Source organism: Capsella rubella, unplaced genomic scaffold, assembly GCF_000375325.1.
Source record: "Capsella rubella cultivar Monte Gargano unplaced genomic scaffold, Caprub1_0 scaffold_4, whole genome shotgun sequence".
NCBI lineage: Eukaryota > Viridiplantae > Streptophyta > Magnoliopsida > Brassicales > Brassicaceae > Capsella > Capsella rubella.
Genome location: NW_006238920.1, coordinates 9146547 through 9167101, shown reverse-complemented (window position 1 = coordinate 9167101; position 20555 = coordinate 9146547). Strand labels below are relative to the sequence as shown.

General features: G+C 35.7%; 7 protein-coding genes across 8 annotated transcripts; 5 read left to right on the top strand and 2 right to left on the bottom strand.

The window, feature by feature from the left end:
• The first annotated feature begins 612 nt into the window (after positions 1-612).
• On the top strand, positions 613-1486 carry LOC17889651 (dormancy-associated protein homolog 1). 2 transcript variants are annotated; one of them, XM_023785023.1, is made up of 3 exons: positions 613-776; positions 878-1070; positions 1174-1486. In XM_023785023.1, the coding sequence occupies exons 1-3, from the start codon at positions 686-688 to the stop codon at positions 1208-1210; spliced, it is 321 nt and encodes a 106-aa protein (XP_023640791.1). In that variant the 5' UTR covers positions 613-685; the 3' UTR covers positions 1211-1486. The 2 variants fall into 2 exon arrangements, with proteins under 2 accessions (XP_023640791.1, XP_006295284.1); XM_006295222.2 differs by having other exon boundaries at positions 615-776; positions 872-1070.
• A 1248-nt stretch (positions 1487-2734) lies between these two features.
• Positions 2735-4968, top strand: LOC17890402 (mitochondrial arginine transporter BAC1). The gene is made up of 8 exons (XM_023785105.1): positions 2735-2913; positions 3415-3504; positions 3680-3781; positions 3877-3981; positions 4070-4168; positions 4238-4426; positions 4515-4613; positions 4703-4968. The coding sequence occupies exons 1-8, from the start codon at positions 2797-2799 to the stop codon at positions 4835-4837; spliced, it is 936 nt and encodes a 311-aa protein (XP_023640873.1). The 5' UTR covers positions 2735-2796; the 3' UTR covers positions 4838-4968.
• A 61-nt stretch (positions 4969-5029) lies between these two features.
• LOC17887794 (squamosa promoter-binding-like protein 3) lies at positions 5030-6014 on the bottom strand. Its single transcript, XM_006295164.2, has 2 exons — positions 5417-6014; positions 5030-5324 (listed from the first exon to the last, which is right to left on the bottom strand). The coding sequence occupies exons 1-2, from the start codon at positions 5710-5712 to the stop codon at positions 5228-5230; spliced, it is 393 nt and encodes a 130-aa protein (XP_006295226.1). The 5' UTR covers positions 5713-6014; the 3' UTR covers positions 5030-5227.
• A 3505-nt stretch (positions 6015-9519) lies between these two features.
• On the top strand, positions 9520-11169 carry LOC17888773 (30S ribosomal protein S5, chloroplastic). The gene is made up of 2 exons (XM_006294490.2): positions 9520-10254; positions 10774-11169. The coding sequence occupies exons 1-2, from the start codon at positions 9596-9598 to the stop codon at positions 11021-11023; spliced, it is 909 nt and encodes a 302-aa protein (XP_006294552.2). The 5' UTR covers positions 9520-9595; the 3' UTR covers positions 11024-11169.
• A 702-nt stretch (positions 11170-11871) lies between these two features.
• On the bottom strand, positions 11872-14476 carry LOC17888340 (centrosome-associated protein 350). The gene is made up of 8 exons (XM_006293460.2): positions 14301-14476; positions 13836-13925; positions 12947-13006; positions 12811-12850; positions 12632-12725; positions 12434-12493; positions 12260-12351; positions 11872-12173 (listed from the first exon to the last, which is right to left on the bottom strand). Exons 1-8 carry the CDS (start codon positions 14420-14422, stop codon positions 12081-12083), a joined length of 651 nt encoding a protein of 216 aa, XP_006293522.1. The 5' UTR covers positions 14423-14476; the 3' UTR covers positions 11872-12080.
• A 2190-nt stretch (positions 14477-16666) lies between these two features.
• On the top strand, positions 16667-17940 carry LOC17890117 (non-classical arabinogalactan protein 30). The gene is made up of 2 exons (XM_006296083.2): positions 16667-17190; positions 17462-17940. Exons 1-2 carry the CDS (start codon positions 16731-16733, stop codon positions 17770-17772), a joined length of 771 nt encoding a protein of 256 aa, XP_006296145.1. The 5' UTR covers positions 16667-16730; the 3' UTR covers positions 17773-17940.
• Positions 17941-18720: 780 nt separating this feature from the next.
• LOC17889405 (F-box/kelch-repeat protein At4g38940) lies at positions 18721-20290 on the top strand. The gene has a single exon (XM_006295505.2). The coding sequence runs from the start codon at positions 18841-18843 to the stop codon at positions 20002-20004; it is 1164 nt and encodes a 387-aa protein (XP_006295567.2). The 5' UTR covers positions 18721-18840; the 3' UTR covers positions 20005-20290.
• The last annotated feature ends 265 nt before the right edge of the window (positions 20291-20555 follow it).

Sequence of the window (20555 nt, the reverse complement as noted above, 5' to 3'; positions counted from 1 at the left end):
GGACCAGTGTAATTTTAGACACATTTCGATAAAATAATAAGATAATAAATTTTTGGAAAATCCTTTATAAATATATGGTCCCATCAATATTATAAATTAATAATTAGGTAAAATTTTCAAAATATGTATATATATACACATTAGTTTTTGTTAGATTTTATTTCTAATATTTTACTATATGAAAAATAGTTAGCATTCTCTTTTAATACATAATAATTATTGTTTTATTTGTAATTGATTATATAAAATACTAATTATCATGATTAAATCTTTTTTTTTAAAATATTGTTTTGAAAATATTTTCCAAATTAGGAATATCTCTCTATAAATTAATAATTATTAATTTATCGATAAATTAATACCTCTATAAATTAATAGATTTTCATGGTCCCAACATTATTAATTTATAGAGGTTTTACTGTAGTTAAACTTCATTTGGTATATTTCCTTCCAACTAATAATAATTGTCAATTTGTTTTTTTGTCTAATACTATTTCTCTAGATATTTTACGGGTCGAATAAAAAAAAAAGAAAAAAAAAGAAGAGAAAAGAAATAGATATTTTGAGAAATAGTTTTACAAATGGGTCTATAAAATTAGATGAAGGAAGCCTTACACTTGACACACCCTTCTCTCCTAAATTAACTAAAACAAGAAAAAAAAACAAAAGGGCAGATAAAGAAAAGATGTGGGATGAAACTGTTGCCGGACCTAAGCCGGAGCATGGCCTTGGCCGCCTCCGCAATAAGATCACCGCTCAACCCCTTGACATCAAAGGTACATGCTTATATAAGTCCATAATCACCTTTGCATATTATAGATATTTGTATTATATGTACTATCTCTTAATTATGTTTATGATATTTTGGAAGGTGTAGGAGAAGGAAGCAGTAGCAAAACTGTGCCGGCTGTTGCGGGAAGTCCTGGAACTCCGACGACGCCAGGATCTGCACGTAAGGAGAACGTGTGGAGAAGTGTGTTTCATCCAGGGAGTAACATAGCCACTAGAGGAATGGGCACAAACCTCTTTGACAAGCCTTCTCACCCTAACTCTCCCACTGTCTACGACTGGTACGTACTAAACGTTTTATATTTTTACTTGCTTACTAGCTTAGACGTACGACTCAGATCAGATCTAAGATGTTCTGACCGGTGATGTAATTAATCCGTATAGGTTGTACAGCGACGATACTAGGAGCCAGCACCGTTGAGCGGAGAGACGAGAGAGGATGGACTGACATACATGCCGGTGAATTAGATATGCATCATGTCTTCCTTCCGCCACGTGTTTGTTTGCTGTTTCGTTTACTTTGGTTGTATTCGCAACTCTTTTTCTTGTCGTTTGTGGTCAGTTAGTGAATAGTGACCGTTTAATCTCCACCACCTGGCTTGGTTTCGACGGTGGCGATACGTCCTGCCTGTTGTCTCTTGTAATATTTCTAGTTTCCTACTGTTCGGTAATATTAACTACTATTAAGCTTTTACTACTTCTATGATGAGATAGAATCTAACTCTGGTTAGCATTATGGAATTTTAACTTAACCGTGGTTGGTCTCATATCATAAATAACAAAAACTTAACTTAACCGTGGTTAGAGATACTCAGATGAATTATTTGTGTCAAAGTGTCAATCAACCAATCATGATAATGATAGTGATTTAAACAAGGTTTAACCTTAACTATGGTTGATCTCATATCATTATAACCAAAAACTTAACCATGGTTAGATGAGTTGCTTGTTTCAACAAACAATATTATGATAGTCTTTTATTTAGAGTTTATACATGTCTTCGGAAGTTCGGATGTATAGTTCCCTTGTTGGGTACAATTATAAGTTAAAACCAGGTGGGGATAGATATTTGTGGCAATGATGCTATATACGTCCTCTTGTCTCATGTAATGTTTCTACTGTTCTAAATGAGTTAGCTAGCGATAGAACTACACTACCATGGTTAGCATAATGTAACTTAACCGTGATTGATCTCATAACACTCAATAACAAAAACTTAACCATGGTTAGATTAATTATTATTTGTGTCAACAAGTAATTATGATTTCTGATAGTGATTTAATTAAAGTTTCACTTGTCTAAAGTTATATATCAAAAGCTTAACCATGGTTAGATTAATTCTTTGTTGTCAACAAACAATATATGATAGTAATTTAATCAAAGTTTATAGATGGCAAAAAAAAAAGAGAGGTTATACATGTCTTTGGATGTAAATTTTAAAAATCTTAGAAGTTGCATATTATGGTTTTTTATTAGATATTATTGAAACCATAATATGCAAGTTCTAAGATTTTTAACAATATTATAAAATGATCATCTTAAATTCTTAATTGTTGAACCTACAAAACAAAAATTTGATATAATATTAATTTTAACAAGTTCAAAACTTCTCCAAAAACATAATTTGGCCAATATATTGTTTCTTGAACCATGAGTAAGTATTGTGTGAATTGATTGATCCCGAAATGAGCAGTTAGATTGTATTGATCCAGAATCGGATTAAGGTATTATGTAGCTCTCAAGCAGTCGTTTGTTGTGTAAAAGTATTGGTAAAATCATTTTGTCAGAAATGAATAAAGTTAAAAAAAAATTACTAAGCAGAAGGGTAAATTTGTAGCAATCTCTCATACTATGAAAGTTTTAAATGTTACCCTGCACAGTGCACTGCAAGCAATGTCAGAAATTAATCAAAAGTCTTGAAAAAAAGAAAGAACCAAAAAAAAAAAAAAAAAAAAAAACTTGTGAAGCGAATTATTATTTCTTCTGCTCGGGGGTGGCGTGGTGGGTATGGGAGAGAAGAAGACGACGACTGGAGAGGGGTTTGGGTTTTACAAGGAATATGTCGCCGGAATGAATGCTGGTCTCGCCACTGTCGCCGTCGGTCACCCTTTCGACACCGTCAAGGTACTCAATTTCCATTCCCAAGTTTCGATTTTTACTTGTCAAATCTGTGATTATACCAAGTGGGTATATATGTTTCATGCTCCGATTCGAGAGATTATTAGGCTTCAGGCACCAATTCCATACCCAGCTGCTGAATTTTGATCATGTGGCTTGGTCTCTAATTACGGATGCATTGGTGTGACAAAGTGTTCTAGCATTGGAGTATTCGATATACAATCTCAATTATGTGTTAATTGATGTTACCTTTTCTTTTTGTTAAGGATATGAGCATCTTTGTTTCTCTACTTTAAGTTTTAGTGATGGCTAAAGTATCTCTAGGAAAAGACTATAGAAATCATTTCTGGTTTAGGTGTGTTGCTTATGAGCTTTCTAGCCATTAAAGTCTTTTCTTGTTTTTGGTTAACCATTTTTCAATAGTTAGTTTATCACTGGATTGACATCACTCATGTAAGGAGGTAATGATTGATTGATTGTTCGGGTTTGTTTCTTCCTGACTTTCAGGTGAAACTTCAGAAACATAATACAGAGGTGCAAGGACTTAGATACAAAAATGGACTGCATTGTGCTTCCAGGATCCTGCAATCTGAAGGAGTATATTTCCGTGCACTCTTGTTGTTATCTCTCCTTTTAGACTCTAGCATCTTGCAAACACTTTTAGTTCTTGAAAGTCTGGATTTTTCTGTGGCAATAGATACTTACTAGATCTCCCATCATCACCTGGTTGGCTAGATACAAGTTTTTTTGCTGACTTGAAATCATATTTTAGGTCAAAGGACTTTATAGGGGAGCAACATCATCGTTTTTGGGAATGGCCTTTGAAAGTTCATTGATGTTTGGTATATACTCCCAGGCAAAGCTGTTCTTGCGGGTAACATATTAAGCCATCCGATCTTTCACTCTATTTAAAATATCTTTATCTCTTACAGATTTCAAGTTTTGCTTATTTGATGTTTTAATGTAAAGGGAACTTTGCCAGATGATGGGCCACGGCCAGAGATAATTGTTCCGTCTGCTATGTTCGGTGGAGCTATTATTAGCTTTGTATTATGTCCAACAGAGCTTGTAAAGGTGAATCTCCAGAGCACCATTTCTATTTCCCAAGTTATTACCTTTGATGGTTTCCATGGAGTTTTTGGACATTCACTGTTTTCTTCAGTGTAGAATGCAGATCCAAGGTACGGACTCTTTGGTTCCTAACTTCCGTAGATACAACAGTCCTCTTGATTGTGCTGTTCAGACGGTCAAAAATGAAGGGGTGAGAAACTCTCGTTACTAGAATATTCTACTTAGAATCGAAAATTAGGTTGATGAGGATATCGTTCAGGTAACAGGTATTTTTCGTGGTGGTTCGGCAACATTATTAAGAGAATGTGCTGGAAATGCTGTCTTCTTTACTGTCTATGAGTATTTACGGTATCATATCCACTCGAGATTGGAGAATTCGAAGCTGAAAGATGGTTACTTGGTTGACATGGGGATAGGAGTTTTCACTGGTGGTCTTGGAGGCATAGCTGTAAGAATCTATCTAGTTTGTTCCATGAATTCCATCATGAAAATTGTTACTATTTTATATGAATATTGCTTCTGTTTGTATGATGCAGTGCTGGTCAGCTGTTTTGCCCTTTGATGTAGCAAAAACGATTATCCAGACCTCTCCAGACAAAGCTACCGAGAGGAATCCTTTTAAAGTGTTGAGCTCGGTCGGTCTGCCATCTTCCGTCTATTAATTTAAACACTCATACAAAAGAGTATATGAAATATTGTTTTTGACCTTAAATCATCCCTACAGATTCACAAGAGGGCAGGACTCAAGGGATGCTATGCAGGTCTGGGGCCAACCATTGTGAGAGCATTTCCTGCTAATGCAGCAGCAATCGTTGCTTGGGAATTCTCAATGAAAATGTTGGGTATCAAACGTGACTAGGATTAGTTTTCCAATCTAATTTATTTGGTCCGATTTTGATGAGCTTTCTTGTAAGAGAACTACAGATATCACGAATCAAAAGTGTCTCCCATATTATTATTTCTTGCTAGCTATTTAGCTCTCTGTCCTCATATGTTGATTGCAAAACATATACAGATTCCTGATCTAGAGTTTACACAGTGTTACACATAATTCTTCAAGCATTTACTTAGTCTCAATGCATTTATTTAATCATATCGTAGGTTTAGCATAGAGCTTTGATTGCAGGCAATATGGAGAAACAGAGAGATACACAGGGGATTACAAGGAGCTAAAAGAGACTGACAGAAGAGAGTAAGCAAAGCCTGTTTCATTAATCTTCAAATGGGGATCTCACACCTTTCACCATCTTTATTCAGTTGCGGTTTTCCGCCTTCTCTCGTTGTGTCCAGCTAAGCGTCTCCTGCAACTCCGCTTGGCTTCATCAAACTCACCGAGCTCGTGAAACCTTAGAAACCAAAGTTAAAAGGTGTCATAGTTCTTGTTCTTGTTTTTGGTTGCTGAAGCAGGAGTTTGAAAAAAAGATGACAGATATTTTACCTGCTGCATTGTTGGCAGAAACGTTGGTGAAGACCAGAGATCCGAACGATAGGAGCTTTGGCGTGAAACTCGCAGACTTTGTGTCGTTTATGGTACTGTTTGGCTTTGCTCATATCCGCAGTACAACTCTCGACCTGACAAACTCTACTACTACTCGTAACTTTACCTTTCTGCTTCTTCTCCAAAGCCTCTTCTTCTTCGAAAGTATCTTCATCTTCTGTTTCTTCTTCTTCCTCTTCCTCACTCAATTCTCTTAAACACCTCTTACCTTCCGCTTTGCTTCTTCTCATACTCATTTGCAAAATTCAACTCTCTCTCTCTCTCTCTCTCACATGAAAGATGATGGAACAAGAAGAGATGGAGAAGAAGAGGAAGTAAAAGTAAACACTGGAAGAGAAATAAAGGACCCCCAAAACAAAAGTGGGGAAGGATCTTAGGTGCTTAAGTTGTTGGACCACAAAATTTTTACTCTTTTATTTTCCTTTTCACGTCCTAAGGTATACAAATTATTAGCATGTTGTGTAAAAAATAGTACGAACAAGCTTTAGTGCTCTATTATTTTGTATATACACACACACACATGTATCCTTAAAACCTGACGAGGAACAGGGTTAATTTTGTGGTTCAGTAATTGTCGATACAATGTCACCACCAGGCACCAGGACTCGAATATGCAGGTTGACAAGACAATACCGAGAAAGGGAACTGCAAAAGAAAAAAAAAACTATGAAAAGATATGGTAACAAAAAGTTGAGATTAAAACTATGAAAAGATATGGTAACAAAAAGTTGAGATTCGAACTAGAAGACAGACCACACATGACTCATTGCGTTCTTATGAATCATTCGCTTCTTTGAAATTTTTTTATCATCTTAATGTGTCAGTATATATAGAAAACGAATAACATAAACTGATTTGAGTTTTACATTTTTGAAAAGATCATTCAGAGTGTAGTACGTTTTCTCTTTTGTTTTGTTTCTTGGACTGGAACTGATCAACCATTGGGATGGCTCATTGAGTTATCCATTGGTAGGTTTGTAAGAAGAAAATGTTATTTTATAACTGAGGAATATGTCCACTAATTTGCACATAAATATGTCGTAACTCGTAAGAATAATATCTCTGGTTACAAAGAGAAGTTGCTTCGATATTATAGCATACATAGGGCCACCACTAAATTAATCAATTTGACAATTTAATTTCTTGTTTGGTGAAGATGATAAGGTCGATCAAGTTTAGTCATCGGGGCCACGAAGCCAAAAGTAGACATATAAGAATGGTCCAAACTTGAACATGTATGTGTTAATTCAATTCGTAATATATATATGTCGTTTAATCAAAATATTAGTATAAATGTTATAACTAAACGGTGAAAAACAGCAAATGTGTATATTGTAATGTTTTCTTTTACCAATTAAAATTATAGTTTTCACTACTATATATTTGTTTGCATATCTAACACAAATTGTGAATGAAGTTTTGCCGTTTTTATGTAATTAGTTAAGACCGATGCATATCTCTACAAATGCACAAATTTAGAGAGGGTACAGCTATGCAAATGTTTGGTTTCTATCTCTTAAGAGGCTAAGGGACAAATCTATCTCTTTGTCACCCCCTCGTCTTTACTATTTTACAGAACACAAGAACCACCAGTAAAATGCTGTATTATCGCTGACTTTTAAAAGTCATATGAATGAAAACCTTAGTATGCCGAGGCATAATTTAGAATTGAGATCCACGACATTGACATAAAACGAATCGAATCAATATTTTAAAAGGAGTTTGTGTTTGACTGTTTGATATGCACTAGTACTACTGTATATATAGAATCATTCTATATAGTTAAACTAATTTCGAAGCTTTAGGGTTTTAGACGTCACTTGAGACGTTTATAATGACCAGATGAGAAAAACCAAATTTAATTAGGATCCTCAATACTTATATTACTTAGTCGAGTTTGATCTCTAACTTAAATCCACATGAGTCATGCATGACGAATCATCATCACGTACGTAAGAAAAACTAAACTTTTTTTTTTTTTTTTTTGACAAAACCAAATCATAATTTCTGATCTTGAGATCACGACATAAATTAATGATATCAACTAATAGATCTTGTGATTACTAAGCATTTTGTTTTGGTACATATACCATTGTGATTTGTGTGTGTGTGTGTGTGTTCATTAGTAGATCTTCACCTATCACAAATGATGGATTTATTATGGTAGTAGGCGAATCTAATTTCCTACAAAACACTTGAAAACACATCGACGGTTCTACAAACTACTTTGCATCGGATCATTTTATTTGCACCACAAGTATCAATTGTCACATGGGACAATGACAAATGGTTTCATCAGCATCATTGTTAAAAATCCATTGATTTGCATAATTCACATATTCTTCTACAAATCTAATCTCATATATATTTTGATTCACAACTAGATCAAAAGAGCTTCAACTTTATATAATGAATATGGATACATATTATGACAACAAGGTACAAATATAAACAAAGAATTAGAAACCCCACACGTTAATTCCTTAAGCTGAAATATTAATGGACAAGAGAAAGAAATGAAGGAACGATTAACGTCAAGCAAAGACTAGGCAGTAGTAGAGTCGTCAGCTGTCATGACACTAGTTCACATTATTGTACTGCCGCCTGTCAATTTTTGTTTACATATATATCTTTTGTTCATCAAGCATCTCATTCTCCAATTCAGTCCTTCTCTTCTTTTTTCGTTTTCATTCCCCATTAGACCAATTCAATTCGCCACAATGAAAATGATACGATCGATTTGTATACAAAACCTTTTCAACTTTTTTGATGGGATATATAATATTTGTAGCTAAACTTCGAGAGAAAAACTATAGTGATCAACAAGTCCATAGACATGATGTCAAAAACTTTTTTATGTTTTTATGATTAGATGAACAAAACTATCTTCTTATACACAGTTATATACAAGTTACACAAGATTATAATTAACGATCGAGCTTACCTTTTATTTGTTACGTGCGTACAACTTAAGAAGTAGATTTTTTTGTTGACATCAGTGTGTGTGTGGATCATAAGAAATGACGTTTGCGATATATGTTGTTGGTAAAAAGTAAAAAAAAGACTCGATCTCTGCATTGTTTTCTTAACAACACCTTTGGAATGGGACAGACAATAAAGAAGAGAAGTGGTGGGGGAACCTTAACTTCACCACGTGACATACCAACGCAGCAAGTTAGAAAAATTTTGAAGTAGGGACGATTGTTTGTACAGTCTCATTTATCTTTGGTCACCTTTTTTATTCGCAAAACACACTCTCTCTTTTAAAATTCTTCTAGAGAACAATGCGACCAACTTTTCCAACCCATTGTCCCATAAACACTAAGATCATAGAGAGACTGTGTGTACGTACACTAATGGATAAAACTATATATCATCATGGTTTCTAAAACTGTTTAGCCGAAATCTTACAATGCTACGAACAACTTAATTTACTGGTAAGGCTATCTTCGAAATGTAAAATAAAACCGATCTTTTGGTCGGGCTTTATATGTAAAATTTGACTAGGGTTCGTAAAAATGATTAGAAAATAGTATACCTTCTCTTGACTAACAAGTAACAAGGTAGAATGTTTGAATTAACATGGTTATGAATTAGTATTCTTAAAGGATAAACATCACCATCTTAGAGTTAGAGATCCACATCTCTAAGACTTCACTAGTAAATAATACTCACATCAAAATCTTATCATTGTGAATTTGTGATTCATCATCATCTTTAATCATTTTACTCTACGTTTTGATTTTTTTGGGCAAAACTCTAGGTTTTGATGTGGGTAACTGGGTATTATTTACTAGTGAAGTCTTTTTAGAGATCCAATTGAGGGTGTGAAGAAGCTTCATGGGCCACAAAAGGGAAGTAAGTAATGGGCCTTCAACTTATGTGCCCAATTCGAACAAAATGACCGTAAGACACTAATGTTGTAATATACAATGAAAACATATGAAGGTTTAGATATTATTACAGAATATATTGTGGCTAATTCGTAAGAAACTAAAAGTTAATAATTTGCTTTAAAAGCCCCCCAACACAATCTTCTTTTCAGTTTACACCAATCTGGTGCTGGATAAGCCTCAGCTCCACTCTCGCTTCCTTCCTCATCCAAAAACCTCCATTTCAATGGCGACAGCATCAGCTCTCTCTTCACTCTCTTCTCTCTCCCTACACACCCGAACCTCATCTCTCGTCTCCTCCTCAACAAAACCCATCGTCTCCTTCTCCTCATTCCTCAACCGCCGCGTCTCATCCCTCACTCTCGTCAAAGCCTCCAACGAACAAGCCGAAACTATCTTCTTCGAGGATGAAAACCCGGAGATAACCGCGAATGTCGTATTCGACCCACCAATTGCTCCCGAAGGCTTCGTCGCTCCTCCGTATTTCGACGAAGGAAGCGACGAGACAGAGGAAGAGATCGCGACGGCGTTCGAAGAGCTCTACGGTCCGGCGTATAGTGGTGAGAGTATGCTTGGTAAGGACATTTATGTGATGGATTCCAAGTTTAAGAAGAGTTCAGGTATTGGTGGGAAGCCAAAGAAGGATAAGATTAGAGATGGGTTCGAAGAGAGAGTTGTGCAGGTTAGGAGAGTGACTAAGGTTGTTAAAGGAGGGAAGCAATTGAAGTTTAGAGCTATTGTTGTTGTTGGTGATAAACAAGGCAATGTTGGTGTTGGCTGTGCCAAGGCTAAGGAAGTTGTAGCTGCTGTTCAGAAATCTGCTATTGATGCTAGGAGAAACATTGTTCAAGTTCCTATGACCAAGTACTCTACTTTCCCGCACAGGTAACAAAACAGTTTTGGATTTGATGCTTGCAATGTGTGTTGATGTGTTAGATCAATTGGTTTGGATGATAAAAAGTCTTACTTGGTGATGAACTAAGACTTTGGGGTTTAGTTCTTGTTAGCATTTGTGCAGCCATGGTTATGTTGGATTGTGATGGTTTTGTTTGGTTTTAGGATTGTTGTTATGGGACTTATTACCCAAAATCTTAAATTGTGCCATAATGGTTAGAAGAATCGGTTTTGGTCAATCAATTGGCAATGAACTAAGATTTTGAGTTTTATTCTTCTTACACATTGTGCAGCCATGGTTGTGCTAGATGTGATAATTTTCTTGGTTTAAGGATTGGTGTGATAGTTGTATGAAACTGATGTTTGCATTGTGCACAAACGTTTAGAAGAATCGGTTGGTTGATAGGCCATGGAGCTAAAGCTTCGGGAGCAATTGGGGCGGGCTTATGTTTCTGAATGTTTTGGTTATGTTTAAGAGAGTTTGTTTGCTTTTTTATTTATTTTTAATAGATCAGAGGGTGATTATGGAGCAGCTAAGGTGATGCTTAGACCAGCTTCACCAGGTACTGGTGTGATTGCTGGAGGAGCGGTTAGGATTGTGCTAGAGATGGCAGGAGTTGAGAATGCATTAGGGAAACAGCTCGGAAGCAACAATGCTCTCAACAATGCAAGAGCTACCCTTGCAGCAGTGCAACAGATGAGACAGTTCCGTGATGTTGCTCAAGAGCGTGGAATCCCCATGGAAGAACTCTGGAAGTGAAAACTCATCTTCTTTTAACATTTTCACCCTCTTTTGTTTTCTTTTCAATGTCAAAAAGAGATTCTTGTAAAACCAAAGAGGCGTGCTGTAATTCATGAGAAAATATGTTTATTTTGAAATAGCAAATCCTTTCTTCTTCTACAAAAGTTCAGAAGGACCGGATCTATCACAGAATGCTCTACCTTTGGTTAATATGATTCATTTTGACAAGGATCCTAAAGGTCCGTTTGCTCTTTATATATGATGCATGATGTGTTTTGGCAAAACATGTAAAACAACGAGGTCAAAATGCAAAAACATTGGGATTTGGATGTGTGTTATCTTGTTAGGCAAAGTGGTACAGTGAAGTCACCATCAACGCAACTCACACAGACAATGCAATCTCATTACAAGCACTGCAAATGGCTCCTTAACTGAACTATGTTGTACATCTATCTCGACATTGTAACATACGTACTTGAAACCTTCATAGTGCCGCTGACATACAATACAATAGAGTAAGATAAACTTAAAAACTTATCATGAGGAAAATAGTGTCCTTCCCATATATGTCATTCTTAGACTCTTAGTTGCAGAGCAACCAAAGCAATCAAATGAAACACTGAAGAGTGTAAGAAATGATGGTGGGTACTGAATATGCAATTTCTGTGGTTTAGAAGCTCCATGACTTGGGTTATATAGATCCGCCTATATGTTAGGCAATGTGGAAAGTGGCTAGTGGTAACTGGTAAGTAAAGAGAAGAAAGGGGGAGAAGTTTGGCCAGAAACTGCTAGCTTTTAATAAGCTTTAATCTATAACTGAGGCTCTTTATGAGTCCGTCATAATAACAACATTTGCAAACGGCAGATATAGATGTTAGCTAGCTAACTTGTGGAGAGACTGCTAAAATGTAATAATCATTCATTACAGACAATAACATAAAAGAAATTAAGGTTCATATTTATAACATAAGAGTGTTTTCTGCTGGGAGAGAAAACTTAAAATAGCGTCTAGCTGGCTAATCAAAGTAAAAGGGTTTTTTACCTTTCTAGCATCAAGTGAAGAGACGTTGATCTTTCACTCATCTTCAGGTGGGAATTCTTCATCAGAAGCTTCGTTTTCCAGAAAAGAGCCGAGTGTTTTCCTCAGTATGCTGAAAGTTTTGTCATTCTACATGCAGAGAATTCGCGTTTCAGTCATTTAACAAAATTAAAGAGAGAGAGAGAGAATAATGTTCATGGAAGTCTTTTACTTACCCGTTTCTTTTTCTTCAGCGACTCTTCCAATTGAGCAAGCTTTTCAGTGCAGAACTTCTCCTGTTCTGTTATCATTGTCTTCTCCTTCTTCCCTATTTGTTATTTACAGATGAAAGTGAGTATGTGTTGCCATCTTATAACAGTGGTCTCATTATAATGGATTGGTTGGCTTACTTAGTTGCTCATATCGCATGTAAAGCCTCTCCTTGTCTTCCTCAAACTTTGAAACAGTGTCTGTAAAGCAGAAACACATTATCATCCCTTTCGGTAATACCCTACTTCGTTAATGAAAGAAATAGACATTTTTGACAACCAAGATTAGTACCTTTAAGAGTAAGAGATGACAAAACCAGAAGGCAATAGAAATAATACCTTTCAAACCCTGTAGATGATCAGCTTTGTCTTTCATGAATTTCTTATGAAGCTCCTCAAACTTGGCAGCTTCATCCTTCAAGATATTCTCACACTGCAAATATGATCAGAGTTCAGCTCATTGTACCTATCTAAAGACTCAGTTATGTTAAATATCAACTTGGGATCTTTGTTCAGACCTCCTTTGAACTCTTTGACAGTGCTTTGGCAAAGTTTTGTCTGCAATTTGTAAATGAAGGAGAGAATATATCAGCATTTATCTCACTGCTAAACCAACATTCACGAAAACATGAAGGAGAAGTTGAGATAGCCTACCTTTCTTTCTCAAGTTTTGACTTCAGCTCGTCAATCTTTGACTTAACCTCAGTGGACACACTGCCAGAAAGATACACAAGGATTAAAGCAAGATTCAGCTACCAAATTAACGACATCTTAAAGAGAACTAGAACTAAGTTTTTTTCATCTTCTTCTGGAGAAAACTGATTCTGCCAATCAAAATCAAGAATGTAAAAAAATCCTTAGATGAGTTTGGAACAAAAATTGACAAAATCTTACTACTCATACCAAATTATTGAAAGAAATCAACCAAGTGCTTCAGAGTTTAGCAACAAAAGACTGAACATCTAATTGTTATGTATCAGTGAAATCAAACGATCTTCATTTCTATCAAACAAATATTTACTTTCTAGTTTAACGAATACAACAGCATACCACAACTACTTGCACAACAGATTAACACCCAATATCAATTGATAGAATCGAACACCTTAGCTTTATCTGGATAAATATGTCCTGTCGTCTGTGATAGAAGATCTAGACTAAATATTGTACAGCAAGCTAGATATCTATCAATCAAAGATTTGGTATGTAATTCAAGCGATACAAGGGCATACTACAATCAATTGCACAACAGATCAACCAATACCAAAATGCTAGAACATATGATCGAACACCTAAGCTTTATCAGGCTACATCTAGTTGATAAAAAATCCAGACTAATTCAAGTTCTAACTACAAAAAATTGAAGAAACGCTCCATCACAAAACGTAGGATGAAACGATCGTAACTATGATCCATACGATCGATCACCATCGATAATTGCAATAGCAAATGAAATCTAAGGCTACGGTGATATCAAACTCTGTTTCTACCAAACATTCCATAACCTAAATGGAGAGAAACATGTAACGAAGAGATATATCACCTGGAGATGCTTTCTTCCTTCTTCTTACGGCCATCCTCGTGCGCCTTCTCTCTGATTTGCTGCAACGCCGACATGAGTCCTTTGAGATCGCTGCATGATCAACACGGAAAACAAATCGCGAGTCACAATTTCGCCAAAACAAGAAGAAACGAAGAAGAAGACGAACCAAAAACAGAAAAACAGACTTAGATTCATCGGAAACACAATCGCGAGTCACAATTTAGCAAAAACGAGAAGAAACGAAAAAGACAACGAATCAAAAACACAAAAACAGGCTTAGACTCATCGGAAAACTCAATCGCGAGTCACAATGTAGCAAAAAACGAGAAGGAACGAAGAAGAAGACGAAGCAAAACATACAAAAACAGACTTAGACTCAACGGAAAACAAAATCGCGAGTCAAAATTTAGCCAAAAACGGGAAGAACCGAAGAAGAAAACGAAGCAAATACACACAAAAACGGACCTAGAATCATCGGGATCCGAATCGTCCTGGAGTTTTGCTTTGGGTGTTAGCTTCTTCTTGAGCGATTGCGGCGGCTCTGGCCTAGCTCTCTTATTAGTAGTTCCTCTTCTGGTGGACGCCATTGCAGATGAAAAAAAAAAACTGAGAGGAGTGAGAGTGACGAAGAAACGAAATCAAAAGAGTGAATTGAATTTGAAATTTGAAAATTCTGTTTCGTTTGTTAGCTTTGCCTGACAAAGTTTATATAACCACATTACGTACTGTGGATGGCATCGTAGCTGATCACGTACTCTCAGTATTTTTTTTGTTTGTTTTGTAATTTTATTTAAACTAATTATAATTGGCTAACCAAAATTATAAAAAAGAAATTATGATGGCTAACATAATTGCTTTTATTAAATACGAAAATATTTGTCTCATGCATCTAATTTATGCGCAAGAAGCAGCTAATTATAAATGTATAAATATCACACTGTTTCTTCTATTAAAATCGAATTTTTTTTTTTTTCTAAACACAGGTTAGGAAAATGAGACTTGATACGTCATGGGTCTCATGGCTAATAATGCGTATGACAAAACTATCTTCAACCCAAACCCAAACCCGTATAATATGGGATTAGTTGTAGCCTGTAGGCTTGAGGGAGCTTGAAACCAATGGACTACCATATCAGATTCAGACCAAAACATTCTTAATTAAATAAAATACCTAGCTGGTTTTATTATAGAAGTGATCAGTATTTGACAAAAATAGGGTTTTTTTTTTTTTTAAGAAAGTATGATTACATATCGTAAGAAAACAAAGTAAAAGTTATGTATATATTCTTGTCTTACGAATGGAATATTTCGTTCTTAATATGCCATAGTAATTTTTGTCATAGCCGCCTATTATAAGAGACAACGACTAGTCGTGATCAGGCAATATACGAAACCTACCTAATTAAGCCACACTAATTAACGTCTAACAGTTTAGAACCTTTGCGTTAGTGTTAGGTGAGCACTGAGCATACACGTGTGTGAGTCCTTTCAGAATATTATTAGTCTATGCGGATTACGTACATGTCGATCTTATTGTTGTTATCTTGAGATTGAAGTATAAAGACTTAATTTTCACTCCTTATTATTCGTGTAGTTAAGCGTATATCTCTCGTCTCTCGAAGCTTAACATTTTGGCCTTAAGCTTCGATGTAGACTAATGATGTTTTGAAAGTATTAATCGTCCTTATGATCATAATCACACGAGCATATCGTTTTGCCAGTTTCATTAAAATCTTGTCCTGATCTACGTATTAATTATATAACGCATCATTTTCATTTGCTATAATTTCATTAAAGCTCTAATGGATTGCATTGTATACTGAAAACCGAAAATAAATAGATTAAGTTTGGATATTAATTTAAATTGAACTTTAAATGTGTAATGTGTTGAAGCCGCGCCAGGCGCATCTTGTTGCGATGCACATGTTATGGACCACAAAACATGGAACGTGAATGATAAACTCATAATAATACTCTATCTCAGATCATTTGCATTGAAAGTAACACTAATTTTAGTCAATCAAAATTTTTAAACTTCATGTGTAATTTCACGTATAAGATTTTACATATATCAGTTCAATAAAATTTGTAAAACTATATATACTCCATTCTTTATTTCTAACTCTTATAAAGTTCACAGACAAGAGATCATTACACATATATCATGACTAGCTATGAAGTTTCATCTATGATTTTCTCGTATGATTTAGGAAAAAAACTTCAGGTAGGTTGACGTATATGTAAATATGTTTTGTGTGGCATGGGTTATGATCAACAAGTACGGCAACCCTCAGCTCCAATCTCAGCTATAAGTATAACTAGTTCATTTGCATATATATGAATCGGTTCTTTTACAAAAAAACAATATATATATGAATCGGTTAAGTGATTCACCCGAACGTGAGTTTACGTAAACATCATAACCATATGATATTTTTACCCGGAACACTACGGAAAAGAAAAACCAGGTTTAGTCACAAATTAATCTCTAGTTATTGTTTACGGTACTAAAACCTGTTAGCAGATCTAATCTAAATCTTTTACGAGACATCGGAAACTTCTCGATCGACTACCTCGCCAGATGAGCACATGTGCTGTATTATCTATATGAATTATACTAACATATACATACGTTTACGGACTGATCGATATTTTGGTCACACACTTAACCTAAAATATATGTAAAAAATGAAAATAAACAATTCCAGTTAGGACATTAACGTAACATTTTAACAATATGTATTATATTGATGAACTTTTTAATACGTACAAATACAATTTTGTAAAGATGGGAATATTATACAATTGTAGCCTGAAATCTCCTATAAATACACCCAAGTCACATCAACCAAAAGCACACACACACACACACTTACAAAAACAAAAAGAATAAAGATGGGAATCATTTGTAAGAGTGTTTCTCTAACTCTCTTAGCACTTTTGTGCTTCACTTCCTCTGTTTTCACCTTAGGAGTGAATCAACCTGGTTCTGCTCCCTTCCATGGCCTTCCCGACCTTACCCTACCATCCCCCCCACCGATCAAAGCTCCCATCAAATTACCAACACTCCCACCGACCAAAGCTCCCATCAAACTACCAACTCTCCCACCGGCCAAAGCTCCCATTAAACTACCAGCTTACCCACCAGCCAAAGCTCCCATTAAGCTACCAACTCTTCCACCAGCCAAAGCTCCTATTAAGCTACCAACCCTCCCACCGATCAAGCCTCCGGTTCTCCCACCAGTTTCCCCTCCTAAGCTCAACAGGACTCTAGTGGCCGTGCGGGGTTTAGTCTACTGCAAACCCTGCAAGTACGCTGGTGTCAACACCCTCATAGGCGCCAAACCCGTTAAAGGTATTGATTAATTAATTATGTTAAACTTACGGTATATGAATAGTCCATATTTTATAGTAAAGAATCCTTCGATTAATCCTAATAAGTATTCTCACATTGGTATGTGAAAAGGCCACGTACACTTCACTTTCATACTTTATCCTATACGTTAGGCATATATATGCAAAATACTAGTTTATTGGTTGCATTTTTTTTTTCTAACATAATATGTAATACAAATACTAATAATTGTTTTCACATTTTATTTTGTTTGTGTTATTTGGGGATATAGATGCTGTGGTGAGACTTGTGTGCAAGAACAAGAAGAGCTCAATATCGGAGACAAAGACGGACAAGAACGGATACTTCATGTTCTTGGCTCCTAAGACGGTGTCCAGCTATGCTATCAAAGGTTGCCGAGCTTTCCTCGTGAAGTCGCCGGATGCCAAATGCAGCAAAGTGTCGAAGCTCCACGGTGGAGACAAGGGAGCCTACCTAAAGCCGGTCATGAAACCAGGACCGTCCTCGGTCATCATCAACAAGCTCAAATATGCAATGTTCAACGTTGGTCCATTCGCATTCGACCCTGCCTGCCCCAAATGAGATGGTTTTAAACTTTTAATAATACAGATAGTTAAAAACTTTTATTATGTGGATTAAACACAATTTAGTGATTGGGTTTGATTGTATCACACAGCTTGGGTTTGTTTGTATGGGCTTTTGTTATGCTTAGTGTCTTTCTAATTTGCTTCTTTAATAAAATAACGGTGACGCTTTACATATCAACTCTTGAATGTCTTTTAAATCCTTTCGAAGAAGAGTTTGAATGTCTTTTTTTCTTTTTTCTTTTTTTTTTTTGTCGTCAAGAGTTTGAATGTCTTTTGTGGATGTTAATGGCAAAAATTAGTTCTACTTCAAATACTTTAAAAATTCTTCTCCTTGAATTTATATTCTTTTTTGTTTACGAAAATATTGACAAGTGTTGAGCAATAACTAGTGCAATAATTTTCTTTCTTTAATTTGTACATTGGTTTCTTCAGTACGAAACATCTAAGTAAAGAAATTTGCCATAAATAAAAAAGTTATCTATGATTTGGACTTACGAGCCGTCGTCTTTGTCATTTTGTCATTATTGTATAGTGAGTTAAATAAATAAAATTTTGTGTGAGATTAGTTGAACTTAGTAAAAATATACCTCATATTTTATTTTTAACAATTTCAACTTTAGAACTCATAGGGAAGAAAATACACACAACAAATGATCTCATTTTATACATCTTCAATTAAAAGATGAATAAAAGTGATTAGAAACATAACATTTTTATTGATTTTTTCATACATCTTACTACATACATATTTTTTGACAACACATATATCTTTGGGCAAAAGCATGATAAAATAGATATCTGCTAATGATAATTTAATTACAGTTTAGAAATACAATCTTCCAAAATCACCCCAATTCAACCTTCCATAAAAAAAAGATCTCATTGGATTCCTTTTTTCTATTTATATATCCAATGGTACCATATCGCTTTGCCAAGCCTTGGGTGTGTTTTGATTTCCTATAAAAACTTTAACAATATTTATCTTTGCAAGACGATTATAAAAGTCTGGGCTCCCAAGTACTGTATGTGACTGATAAGTTGGTTATTTGAGTCTTGAGAAAATATGAGAAATGTCCTAAACAATATGAGAGATGTCCTAAACAGTATGAGAGATGTCATCAAAAGTTTTTTAATATATGATAAAAAGATGTCATCTGAAGTTGCGGCAGATGATCATCCACCGGAGCCACCATCACTTCCCGAAGAAGTCTTCTTGGATTGCGTAGTACGTGAACCAAGAACTGACTATCCCATTCTCTCACTTGTTTCAGAGAAGTTCCGGTCTCTCGTTACGTCGCCTAAGGTATACAAGTTACGATCTCTTTTAGGCTACAAGGAACACTGTCTCTATGTTGCTATCTCTAAGAACCAAACCTCTACTATCCGCTGGTATACTCTTGGTCGGAAACCCAACAACAACCTTCGGTTAGTCCCTGTCCCTTCACTCCCTCCGATGCCTTTACATGCAAGCTACGTGGTCTCAGGTTCGAGTATATATGTCATGGGTGGATTTCACCGTTGGGGGTTGATCACTCCGCGTGTGTCACGCATCGATTGTGTGTCTCACACGGTTCAGCCTCTTCCTAGGATGCCAAAGGCGGTAGCTGGTTCGGTCTCCAAACTCGTGGACCGGAAGATATATGTGATTGGAGGGTCTGATACTCGCTCACCGAAGCTGAAGTCATTTTCTAAAAGGATCATGGTGTTTGATACTGAAGCAAAAACGTGGAAGGTTAAAAGGAGGCCAAATTGGAAAGTGGGACAGAAGTGGCTTAGTAGCGTGGAGATGGCGGGTAAGATTTACATGAGGAGTTATTCCAACAGCTATGTGTATGAACCAAAGAAAGGTAAGTGTAAACTGGACCCGATCTTGCACTCCAAGGAGTGGTCCAATTCATGCGTTATAGACGATGTATTGTACTACTATGATGTTCGTAAGAATTGTTTAAGAGCTTACGATCTAAAGAAAAGGGCTTGGGGAGTAGTGAAGGGTGTGGAATTAGGACCATTTGAGGATGGTTCATGGTCACGCACCGCGAGTTACGGTAGAAAATTAGCTGTGTTTTTGCAGAAAGCAGTAGCCGTGACTGAGACTACAGAGATTTGGTATGCAGAGGTTGTGGTTAAAAGGCACCAAAGAGGAGAAATTTGGGGAAATGTAAAATGGTATGGACTTGTGCTTGATGGAAAATCTTGCATTATGGATTGTCTAGCAGTCAAAATGTAATGTTTGGACTATGTATTGGTAATTTTTAAGTAGTCATCATCTCCTTGAGGTTTCTATGCTAATGATTGTCTTCTTCTTTCTTTTTTTTTTTTTGTTACCGTGGATACACAGTGAAATGTGAATTCATGTTCTATATAGTAGTTTGGGTCTAGACCTAGTTTGATTATCATAAAACTAGCTTGTGTTTCCAAATTTTCTAGGTTTTACCAGACAATATTTGGTAATGGGTTTCGCTTGTATCTACTCTAATGTTTCTGCATTTTAATAAAAAGCTGATTTTTATGGATTTATGTTTTATAGGTATTACCGTATTAGCTTATCAAAAAAATATGTGCACATTGGTATTAAGTTGTCAACATCTTTACGAATATTGTATATTGGATATTTACTATACTCTCGAGAATCAGTAGTGATTCAAAAAAAATTTGGTTCATCAAAACTTTCAATTCTTTGGTTAAGTTAATCAAGTGGAAACATAGTCACATAGATGTAAGAAGTGATAGATTTAACCGGTAAATTAAACAAGCTTCATCCTTCATATAGTCCACAAC